Source organism: Vulpes lagopus, chromosome 11 (genome assembly GCF_018345385.1).
Source record: "Vulpes lagopus strain Blue_001 chromosome 11, ASM1834538v1, whole genome shotgun sequence".
Lineage (NCBI taxonomy): Eukaryota > Metazoa > Chordata > Mammalia > Carnivora > Canidae > Vulpes > Vulpes lagopus.
The window spans coordinates 37548328-37560910 of NC_054834.1; the positions used below are offsets into that span (position 1 = coordinate 37548328).

The 12583-nt window shown below is 40.0% G+C and overlaps 1 protein-coding gene across 1 annotated transcript in view; it reads left to right on the top strand.

Annotated features, from left to right (window-relative positions):
* Window positions 1-960: 960 nt before the first annotated feature.
* USH2A (usherin) overlaps window positions 961-12583 on the top strand; it is a 689554-nt gene continuing 677931 nt past the window's right edge. Inside the window, exons 1-2 of the mRNA XM_041722698.1 lie at window positions 961-1554; window positions 5353-5518. Coding sequence (XP_041578632.1) covers window positions 1079-1554; window positions 5353-5518 — 642 coding nt within the window. The 5' untranslated portion in view covers window positions 961-1078. The remainder of the gene's footprint in view (window positions 1555-5352; window positions 5519-12583) is intronic.

A 12583-nucleotide genomic window follows, 5' to 3' on the forward strand; every position in this document is an offset into this window, starting at 1 on the left:
AGTTTTCAGGTAACCAAGTGTTTGCCGTGCAGTATAGTCTCCTTGGGCACCCACGTCTTCCTCGCAGCATTCCTGCTGCTGTGGCCTATTTGCTGAGAGTAACCCAGGGTTGGGGGGGGGGGGGTACCGCAGCGTTGCCAGGCAACAGGGGACAGCGGTCCTGTGAAGAGCCATTTGTCACACTGAAGGGACTGGTTGAGATGCAATAAAGAAATGGTAATTCAGCTTATTTATCAATACAATTACTGACACCGTATTAGGGGTCCATATTTAACCTCCAAATACGTAGTCATATGAGGAAACACGAACACAGACGTTTGCTAAATACTAAGGCATAGGACAGACAGATGGTGTCGGGTTTCTAATCAGCTTTACCGTGAGCTTAAAGTTGCTGCACATGCTGGGATGGGGGCGGGGGAGGGGGGGGCCCAAAGTGCTTTGCCAGCTTTATTTCGGACAGGACATCTGTAAGTTAGCTGTGCGCTACAACCTAAGGTGCATGTGTACAGAAAAGTCTGTGCAATTCTTTCCTTTGCTAAGTCGATCGTGCTAATTCCCCGGGGCCGGCTGGGTGGGTAGCAACCTGCAATACCGCCTGGCGAAATAGGGTCACACGAAATATCTGTGCATCTGTGTCTACCTAGGCATGGGTGCCCATGGGTATAGCCATGCAGCGTATGTGCGTAGGTATATGAATATGTAAGTGGTTGCTCTGCTTCTCAAGTGCCCCACAGGACAGCGAGCAAAAAAAGTATTTTTCCTCCCGACGGGCTGCTTCAAAATGCTGTTTGCTTTGAGAAGTTCAACAAGGTGTATTGTCCGGGGCTCAGGGTCCTCGGGCTTGGGATGAAGTTACGTTGTAAAGGGGGAGGCAGGTTGTCCTTGACCCTTTTTTGTGTTTGCTCCCCAGACCCCAGCGGCCCCCCATGTCTGCACCCTCGCCAAGGCCGCCTGCGGTGTGGCCCGGGCGTGAGGACGGCTGCGCGCCTTGCGGACCATGGAGCATCCCCGGGGCACCTGAGGCACCTGCTGCGGGGCGCGGCGGGCGGGCGCGGGAGGAGCGTGCGCGGCTGTGACCATGCGGCCCCCGGCTTGGGCCCTGGGCCTCCGCCCCCTGACCCGCGTCCCCGAAGCTCTGCTCTTCGCGTGTTTCGCTGCTATCTCCTTGGCCGCCTCGCAGGGTCTCTTCCCCAGGCTGGAGAACGTGGGCGCTTTCAAGAGCCTGTCCCTTGTGCCCCCCCAAGCGACCTGTGGGCGAAGCACGTTTTGTCACCCCTCTGCTGCCGCCGAGGGCCTCGGGCTCTGCACCCAGCGCCTCTGCATCCAGGATTGCCCCCACAGATCCTCCCCTCCCGTCTACACCGCCCTGCTCCCCGCGGGCCTGCGCAGCTGCATCACCCTGGACAAGCACGACCTGTGTCCCGCCTGCCAGAGCAACGCCACCAGTTTCATCTTTGGAAATCAGCAGAATTGCTTTTCCTCTCCTCCTTCTCCAAGGCTGGAGGCATCCTTTACCTTAGCCGTGTGGCTGAAACCCGAGCAAGAAGGTGTAATGTAAGTAGGAGAGTGAGTGTAAGCTTTCCTGGGGTCCTGCACAACCCCTAGTAGTGAAGATCATTGCCACTTGACCCCTAGACCAGCAGTGGAGGCTAACTCTGGAATTTAGGAACATCCACGCCTATGGTAGTCTTCCCATTCCGGTTTACAATCCAAACCTTCCCCCCACCCCCGCCCTGAATTTAGAATTTTTTCCCCCTCCTTTTCATAGGCGAGTGAGCCCTCAGAAAAGAATTTGTTAAAATAGTTTCATTGCAGGCAGGCATGTTTCCATGTCTCAGTTTATTTTCCAGCCGGTGGGTGAAAACTTTGGTCTTAGCCCTCAGAAGCTCAGCCAGGCTCACTGTGGGTTTTAAGGTGGAAGGGGCAAGTAGTACAAATAATTGGTATTTTCTAAGTTCTGATCTAGGTTTTTATAACCAGCCTGCTCCTGTCAGAGTATGAAAATTTCACCAGGCAGAGCAGCTCTCCAAGGGCTTAGGGTTGTGTTTTATTCATCCTTATTTTCCCAGGAAGAGATGTTCGACTCATGGAAGATGCCCAATAATAGGAGTTGAATAAATGAATAATCCCCTAACACTGAAAAGATACAGCTTTTGGCCTTTTACCTTGTGGTGCCTTCTGTTAGGGAATATATAGGTAAGCGTAAGCGATTCCCAAAAGCTTCCATGCCATTGATACCAGTAGAAATGCCTTTGGTGAGTTTGGACTGGGGCTTCCTTAACATTGTTTTATGTTAGTTTATGTGATTACCTGTTTTTCATTCTGTAATAGTTTCTAAAACTGACCTCTAATATGTTTCCCCTAAGTGTTTAGAGCCAATCTGGAGATTTGAATAAGTAAGGAAGTTTTGAGGCATTTTTTGCTTATCTTTTGTCTTCCTGTAGGGCTTTTGGCTCTTCCCCTTGTGACAGTTTCTTTGTTTGAGAGTGTTGGCCAAATAGCTAAAAACTTGTGAAACAAACCAGAAAAGTCTTATAATCTCATAAGCAAATATGACTTAAATGTCTTTGGTGTTTAGTTTTCATTTGCCAAGTGAAAGTTGGCATTTTTCTTCATTTGGAGTGAAAATGATCACAAACCATTATCTCTATTTCTGTATCTCCCCCAAAAAGCAAACCTTGTTTTTTTTACTGTTTGAAATGTCAGTAAATCCAACCTACTCAGTTTATGTAAAGAGTACCCAAAGAGTCTTTAAAAATTGTCTGCTGACAAATATGGCTAGGGAAAATTATTTTTTCCCAAGTTTTTCCCCACGGGATATGTCTCTACCAAATTCTTCTTCTATTGGTATCATTTTGTATAAATAAGACAGAGGGGTATTGATAGAGGCAGTGGCACATGGTTTACGGTCTGGAGACTTCCATGCATCAAGGTCGTTTCCATTCTCAAAACTAAAATAACTATGGGAATTGGGGGAATTTCGGGGTGTTTGCAGTAGATAAGTAAAACAAACAAAGCATGGATTATCCAATTATTGTTTATCCAGGAGCAGAATAAATCCAGTTCCTAAATATTTTGCTACCTGCCTTCCTCTCACATTCATTATCTACCAAAGCGAGTATGTTTACAAGCAAACAAAATAGCAAGGAAGATAATCAATAACATATTAAGAAATGCATTTTCAGTAAGCTTGGGAAAATAAGCCTGCATTTGGCAAATACATTCTTGAGTAATGGTCAAATTTTAACTTGTTGATTTAAACTCAAGAAAAATGAGTAGAGACAAACTCTTCTTAGGTTGTTTGAAACCTAGAGACCTGGAGGCAAGGGGTTAAGAGGACTCTTTCATCCCAGTGATTTACAAAAATCCACCCACCCACTGAAGGGTTAAAAACATCACAGTAGAATTTCTATAAAGCTGTGTTTCTACTTTATGTGAAAACTTTATGTCAACTAAACCTATTTGCCGATGTTAAAAACACCTTTGTTTTCATATTTTACAATTTTATTTTGCCAAAAAAATTGTATAGAATATAGAAAAATAGTTACAGTGAAATACTATTAAGTGTTCTCCAATCTTACTTTCACCTCTCAACTCCAGGTAAGAATACATGCCAGTGAGAAGGAATCATTTGTGGAAAATGTGACCTTTAAGGAAAGTTTTAAAACATCTTTAGCAATATTTCCTGGTTGAGCCCATCTTACCTTTGTTTCTTTGACATTTCCTCTTCTTTTAAAAAAAAATATTTTTTTTTTCATGAGAGACACAGCGAGAGGTGGAGACATAGGCAGAGGGAGAAGGAGGCTCCCCGCAGGGAGCCTGAGGCAGGACTTGATCCTAGGACTCCCGGATCATGACCTGAGCCAAAGGCAGATGCTCAATCACTGAACCACCCAGGCGCCCTGACACTTCCTCTTTTTGATTTGGTCTTTGACTCATCAGATTTTCAGGGTCCACTCTGTACCTGGCTCTGCTCCTGTTCTCAGAAAACTCATGAGCTAATGGGAAGACAGATGGTGCCTTTAGTAAGGCAGCATAGTGTGTTAAAAGAATAACAAGGAAGGCCCCTTAAACACCCTGCACCAGGGAAGAGTTCTAAGATCAGTCTTAGTCCTGGAGATGCCTGAGCTGAGTAGGAGGCAACTGGGTGAAGAAAGGGACCCAGATTCTTCCAGGACATGATGAAATTCTCCTGCCTGGGAGGGGACATCTTGTTGAGTTCTTGTCTGTGGGATGCAGGTTGATGAGCATCTTTAAGAGCTAGTTATTTGGGGAGATGTTAAGGGCCAATGTCAGTGATATTTGTTTTCAAATAGCAGACCTTTGGGGATAAGCCACCCAGGAGGCTACTAGCAAGTGTTCATCATATTCTTTCTTCTGCTAAGAAGTTGAATTGTTAACACGAAATGTGATAGAGAGGAATGCGGCTTAAGTTCGTATCTGTTTCTGCTCAGTGGGTACAGAGTGGCCCAAAACATACAATCCTATAGTTACCACAAGCTAGTTTATATGAAATATGAATTAACACAGAAAATAAGCATTTACAAAAACACTATTTGTCTATTTAAAGGGATGGGGAAAGTGTGTGACTATGATGAGGATAGAAGTGATTTTTCAAATAATTTGATAGTTGGCCTGACATAAGACCTAGATAATTTCTGGACATTCTTCTATTCTATCAAAATATTTCATAATATTTTATGGTCTTTAGAAGACTGTATGACCTTTCATCCAAGATCATTAATGTCATCTCAATGCCTCAGTTGGGCTGTGTGGCCATGGAGAGCTCTTACAGACATTGGCTTTGCATTCTGGCGAGTTGAGGAGGAAGTAAGTCGAGATTGCAGTTGTCCATTCTCCATTTCATCATGGGAATTCAATAGAGCGATTCTGACTTCAGGGCTAGCACTTTAGAGTCTTCAATGAATGCTAAATTCTCTTTACATTAAAAAAAAAAAAAAAAAAGATTTGCGTGGGTGACTCAATCCAAAGCAGGATGTAGTGACTTGTCTTCCTATAAAAGAAATAGCAGAAGACTAATGAACCAATAGGCTAAATGTTGGTTTTGCCGGATGATTCAACCACTTTCGTTTCCATCATGAATCTCTAATAAAGGGTGTTGAGGTTTTGGGGAATATATTGTAAATAGGAATTCTATTTTTTAATTGAAATAAAAGGGCTTCTTAATTGGAGTAACACTTGCTCTGGATATAATGGCATTCAGCCACTTATGCAGCGGGCACCCCTCTGAGTGGGGTTCAGGGTTATTTTCACACCACTGTAACTGCACAATGCCTTAGCATGTCTTTTGGTTGGATGCTGACCTTTTCTCTCTCCTGGTTGCTTCCTAAGGTGTGTTATAGAAAAGACAGCGGATGGGCAGATTGTGTTCAAACTTACAATATCCGAGAAAGAGACCATATTTTATTATCGCACAGTAAATGGTTTGCAGCCTCCAATAAAAGTAATGACACTGGGGAGAATTCTTGTGAAGAAATGGATTCATCTTAGTGTGCAGGTGAGTAAAATAAAAAATATTTAACATTTGGTTAAACACAAGGATCCGTCTTCCTTTCTTTCCTTTAAATGGCGTCTTCCCACAAGCTCAGAAGCAGTTCTTGTAGATTTCATTTATGTGTAAATGACAACTGAAGAAAAATAACATTTAAATGACCTAATGATGTATCTCTTGATATGCTAGCATCCCCCCCCGCCCCTCGTCAGAATTGCTGGGAGAACTCCCACTGAAGCTTGGGACAATGCTCTTTGGGATAATAACATCCTCAGGAAAGTTTTGTTTTATTTGGTTAGTATATTTTGTTAAAAACTGTGGCAGGGCTCTTTCAGTGACTGGGGCTGATTTTACTAGTTATGGCAGCCTCAACCCCCTCCTCCCCCGCCTGGTTTTTACAGCTGTCTTTTGCAGATTGCATCTGATGATGTGAATAAAATTTGGCTGTTGCATTAAAATGCTGACCTTAGAACTAATGAACTTTACACTTCAGACACTCAAAAAGTGTTATATGATTACTTTAGTTGTCAGCCACAGTTTGTTTTAGCCTCAGAAGCTGTTAACGGCTGAGATAACTGTGAGAAATCTGGTATTTTGCAGTTCCTGGGAATGGAGACAGCGTTTAGCCTTTCTTCAATTCAGGGTACCCAGGGCAGCCAAAAGCCACCCTTGCCTTTCATACCAGAGGTCCAATGTACGGCAGTCCCCATCCCACGTGCTCATAGGAGTAGCTGAAGAGTGCTTCATGCAAACCCCATTCACACAAGAGGACAATTGCACCCCTATTCTTGTTCTGGAAATAATCTTTGATTTCTCACATTGGTTCTGCAACCTGAAGCAGTTTGGAAGTAGACCTCTTCCTTTGAGGGCTTTGAGAATTGTTAATTGGGCTTTAAAGCTTATTTCAGCACAGATATCATTCTTGAGGATTTAGAGACACTTTGTACAGGTCTCTGTTTTGCCTGGTTGTAACTGAAATACTGCTATGTCTTTGCATAGTAGTCCATTAAAAGTCTTAGGAAAAGAAATTAAAATATAAATGCAGAAAGGTAGCAATGATGGATTTCTATAGGAAGGTATTGACAGAGGAATATCCAGTCAGCGTGTTTTGCTTTATCTACTCAGCTTCTACTTAGGATATGAGTTTACAAATGCAGTTGGCAGTGAGCTGCATCTCCATAGCACTAGGTTTGAAAGGACCCACAAAAGGGTTAAGTCATGTCTGGTTTTAAGGCCCCGTGTATAGCACAAGATGGGTTCAATCCGGTTGTACTTACCTCTCATTTTCCACTGGTTACAGATAGGGGCCTAATTTGTTCTGTATCTTGAAATTGTTCATTCCACTCACTGGCCAGTGGAACAGAGTTAGGTTATCATGTTAAAAATATGGAGCTAGAAATTGTTGAAGAAAGGGAATCTGCAGAAGATGTCACATAGATAATGTTTGTTGCATATTTTTGTATCAACAATGATAAAAAAATGTTTTTTACTTGTTGTTATTTTGCCTTATCTGTGAAACCGTACCATGTTTTGGCAGGCGGTAGTACATTAAAAGCTTTACAAAAGAAAGTTTAAAATCCAAATGTGAAAAGGTAACTATGACTGAATTACTCTCGTGGGAGTAAAATGCTCTTAGAGTGCCTATTGAAATCAGCATTATCATTTCAATACATGTCAAATATGAGTCATTTCCTAGTTTAGGCAAAAATTTCTTTATAAATCTTTAAATCTTCCCCTTCTTTCAAGAAAAGGTTAAAGTACTTATGATTTAATGAGACTGCTTTATTTCATATCTGTTGGGCTATCAAGAGAAAACTTGTCCTTTCCAATTTGTGTACTACTCTTTAAAATTTATTTTTACATAAATTTTTTTCCCATTCTACATTTTGAGTTAAAACTACAGAACAATTATAAAACATTAGAAAAACTGTTGAGATCGGTCATTTGTTCACCTGGCATTTCTTGTTGCATTTGGAGACACCCAGCATTATGAGAATCTGGATACATTGAAGGAAAATTAGTGATCATTTATTCTAAATTGGAGATCTGCATAGGGTTCCTTTAGATTGGACACCAGTCTGAATACATTGGAGATACTATGAAATTTATAATAAATTCATGTTATAGATGTTTAAAAAGGAATGTGCTAAAGGTTGCTATAAAGTTGTGGAAAGGACAAGGGATTGGATGTAGGGATAATTTATTCAGGTAATGATACTCTGCAGTCTTAATAAAACCATTTGACTTAGTTTCCTTACTAATGTAATAGGATGTTTGGACTAGGTGACAAAAGGAGGCTTCCTTGAATTCCCATAAAACATAAAAATGAATTCACATAAAAACATAAGTGGAGTGTGGGGCGAAGCACAGTTGAAGTTTAGAAATCTTCTCTGAGTTTTGTAGGGTTGTCTAGATGGTAAGTGACAGAGCCAGCTCTGTGAGCTGATCATCACTTGGGCTTTTTTTTTTTCAATATTTTTATTTATTTATTCATGAGAGTCACGGAGAGAGAGGCAGAGACACAGGCAGACAGAGAAGCAGGCTTCCATGCAGGGAGCCCGATGTGAGACTCCATCCTGGAATTCTGGGATCATGCCCCAAGCCTAAGGCAGACACTCAACCTCTGAGCCACCCAGACATCCCTGGCCTTGTGCTTTTTTTCTGCTTGCCCATGCTCTCTGATATTCATCCAGGAACACTTTTTCGTAGATTTTCTGACCAAGATATGGACAGTTGCTGTTTGTAACTCTTTCACTATATAAATGCAAAGAATATATGTTGATATAAAATGCAATATACTGTTGCATTATTATATCGTACATCCAAATTCTGTTTGACTTGGGGATTAGAGACCTCCATCATGCTGGACATAGGAAAGGGCACATAATTGATAATCTGGTTTAGTCTCATTTCAAATTGCAAGTCTAATTAATGTGTATGCATATTTTTACTCATCCTCCAATATGGCCACAAATCAATGAGTTTGTATGGGGTGTGTATGCATGCACATGTGTGTTGTGTGCGTAAAGATAAAACATACCTTTACTCATAAAATTGGCTCAGAAACCAGAATATAAGTTACAAAGGGCTAGTGACTTAAAATTAATTTACAGATCTAACCTTATACCTTACCTCAGTTCACTAAGTATCAGCTTTCCATCAGTAAAATCAGAATTTTAATTTCCCCAAATTCAGAAAAAAGAAATGAGTTTTAAATAATTAAATCTCTGAGCAAAAATGATGCCAGGAAGAGCCAGACATACTGAACATTGGCGGTCTAGTTTCTTAAACAAAAGATGCCTGATGTTATAGTAATGGATCTAACAGCTTTTATTCAAGAACTAGCATTTTGAAGCTTCAACCTGTTGGAAAATGATTAGTTTTTAAATTAATATTCATTCAGGGACTTGAATCTGACACGATTGCCAATTTAAATTTCACTTTGGGGTTTAATATATTGGCTATTTCAAATTATATCAAGCTGAAATTCGTTATGTCATATTTTTTGTACTAAAACTGGAAAAAAATCAATTCAGACTTTTTATTATCAAATGGGGAACACTGATAACATTAGCAGATTTTTTAAAGCTTGGTTTTCATATTGAATCAGCACGTGCTTATAGTTATCATAAGAGATCTCTTCTGATTTTCCTTCTTAAAAAAAGTTTTGAAATACATAAAAGAAATTTACTTCAGGAGTTTGTTATGGGTTGGGAGGTAGAACAACCTGGAAACATAGTCACATTTAGTTGCCTATCATTTAAAAGTCAAGCTCATATGAGTGAAACCACTCATATGGGGAATATAAGAAATAGGGAAAGGGATTATAAGAGAAAGAAGGGAAAATGAGTGGTAAAAATTAGAGAGGGAGACAAACCATGAGAGACTCCTAATTCTGAGAAACAAAGAGTTGCAGAAGGGGAGGGAGGATGGGGTGGCTGGGTAACAGGCACTGAGGAGGGCACCTGACGGAAATGAGCACTGGGTGTTATACTTTATGTTGGCAAATTGAACTTCAATAAAAAAAAGTAAAGGAAAAAATAAATAAAAGTGAAAGCTCAGACTTTCTTATGGAAAGACTATTTTCCCTTAAGCAGTTCTACATGGTGTATAGGACAAAGAGCACAAGTGAATCATTAGTATAGTAACCTTGGAGTAATTATGCTGAAATACAGTAAAACAATTTATAATTTGAAACTGATGAAGTAATGCTACCATGGGAGTAAGACATGGGTTAGCAGTGGGACTGCGTGCATTTTCTATGCTCTTTTGAAGGCCTCTTGAGACACTGACTGTTGAAGAGCCAGAGATGGTTCTAGCCATGGTGAGATGAAAAAGAGCAGTTCTATTCTAATACAACGAAGGAAAGAATGTACGATAGATCGAGTTCTAGGAATCAATAGATGAAGAATAGGGGTTTCATAATCACAGTTTGTTCATGAAATATGTTCTTTTGATTTATGTATTCAATCTGAAAAAGGAAAACTATTGATAGTTCTGAAGAAAAAGAAAATGCAATTTAACCAATACTTGCTGGAATAGATAAACCAAGTCTCTCAATTAATCTCTGGAATATATGCCCTTGTGCACACTCTATAAAGGTACTCCATGTCTCTATTGATTGAGGGAACATAGAATGTCCAGGAGACCTGATGGAAGCTTTCTCATTCAGTTCAGTTAGCTCTGTGTGCTGGGATCCTCATGGGAACACTACCTCAACTCTCACTCCAAGAGAATCTCAATCCATATTGTTTAATACTTTCCATTGCTCTTAACTCTAACTACTGGTATGTATGGGTGCAGGTGTCAAACATTGTTAGTTATATCTAGCCACGGAACATCACCCAAGTTAGTTCACTAGTTTTAGTTATCAAAAACTGATTAAATATCAATAAAATTTACTGAATCACATTTCAGAATTAGTTAAAAATGCTGATAATAGTAGCTGCCATTACTGAGCACTGGTTATGTATACCATATAAAACATGGTATAGGCTTAAATTTCAAATGCTAATAACAGTCCTGTGTCATTGGCTTATATTATCTCTATTTCAGAGATGAGAAAAATGACCTAGGTAGGTTAAGTTAGATTTACAGACTAGATTTATGGTCACCAGTTTTTCTGACCTTTAGCTAAAATTTAAAAAAAAAAATTAGGAATTGCAGTGAACCTAGATCACTATAATGATCCAAGGAATAAAGTTATTTGAATCCCTTTACCCAAATAACCAAGAACTGAAGATGTATCTGTAAAATAAATATAAATTATTTTTCTGTATCTTAGTACATATTTGTAATGTAAATATTTGTAATGCTTCACATATTGGCATAATTTGTACAGATAACTAAAATCAATATATTTTACAACTACATCCCTCCCTGAGACAAATGGCTTATATGTACAACAGAGTGTAATTTTATATAAAATTCTGCTCAGTATGTTTCTGGTTTGTGTCAGTCAGGAACAACTATAGTGGGTTAAAGAAGGAGTATCCCACTTAACCCATCCTGATCTCCTGATCCATGCATATAGAACCAAGGCACATTTTGATACAATAGTAATGAGGATTCTCCCCACTTGATGATGGAGAGAGGTAAAACCATCCAGGTAAAAATTATTCTGTGTTTTTGCACATGACTTTCAAATACAACATTTAGACAAGGCTTTAATTTTTGACATTTTACTTCAATTGTGCAACTCTCAGGAAAATCATGTAACTCCTAGAAATGTTAGATACCTATTGCAAATTTGGAACAAAGATGAACCCAGCCCATTTGGTTTACACCATAAATGTGACGACGTGTAAAGACAATGATGTCTGATAAACCACTTTATCATCGGCTATGATAGCTTACAGTCTGTTAGGAGAAAAAGACAATCAAATAATCATACCGATGAAAGCAAAATTATAACTGTGATATGTGCTATGGGATCATACGAAGGACAATTTGATCAAATCACTGAAGCCAAGGAAGGCTTACTTGAAGAAATTATATTAGACATGTGTATTAGTTTTCTAGGTCTGCCCTAAAAAAACACGTCACCAACTGGGTAGTTTAAAACAACAGAAATGTATTCTCACACAATTCTTGAGGCTAGAAATTGAAATCAAGGTGTCCTCAAGGCCATTCTCTCTCTCTCTGAAACCTATAGAGTAGTATCCTTCCTTGCTTCTGGCTTCTGGTGTTTGCCAGCAATCCTTAGCTTTTAGATGCCTCACACAACTTCTCTGCCTTCTCTATCATGTGGCCATCTTTTCCCCTCCTGTGTCATTGTCTCCTGTAAAGACACCAGTTACATTGGATTAGGACCCACCCTGATTCAGTATGACTTCCTTTCAACTGATTGCATCCGGGAAGACCCTATTTCCAAATAAGGTCTTCTATATGAGTGCTGGGGTTTAAGACTTCAGTTCATCTCTGTGGGGACATAATTGGATGGATAACAAAATGTATCCAATAGAATGCATAGGATCCAACTAGCCAAAGGGAATGGAGAAGAACATTCTATACGTTCATAGCAAATAATGCAAAAATCCTTTTATAAAAGAGAGTATGTTGCATGTGGGAAGCTAAAAGGCCAGTATAGGTAGAAGGCAGCAAAGTGGGACAGAATGTAAAATAAACCAGAGGGCTTGGGAGAGGCTGTATTTTAAAGAACATAGTTGACCATGTTAAAATGTTTTCAGTGGGGACGCCTGGGTGGTTCAGTGGATAAACACCTGCCTTTGGCTCAGAATGTGATCCTGGAGTCCTGGGATCGAGTCCCATATCAGGCTCCTTGTGTGGGGCCTGCTTCTCCCTTTACCTATGTCTCTGCCTCTCTCTCTCTCTCTGTGTCTCTCATGAATACATAAAGTAAAATAAAATAAATAAAATGTTTTCAATGGACTCTATTGAAATGTTTCCTGTAGGGAATAGGTGATGGGGGAGGCAGGGAAGGAAGGGAAGTAGGTATGACATAAGCAGATGATCTTTTCATAAAAACTCCTTTGGTTGCAGAGAAGAGTTTGCATGAAGACAAGATTAAAGGGTTGTTAGGTTGTGCTCATGTTCCCCAGTGAGATATAA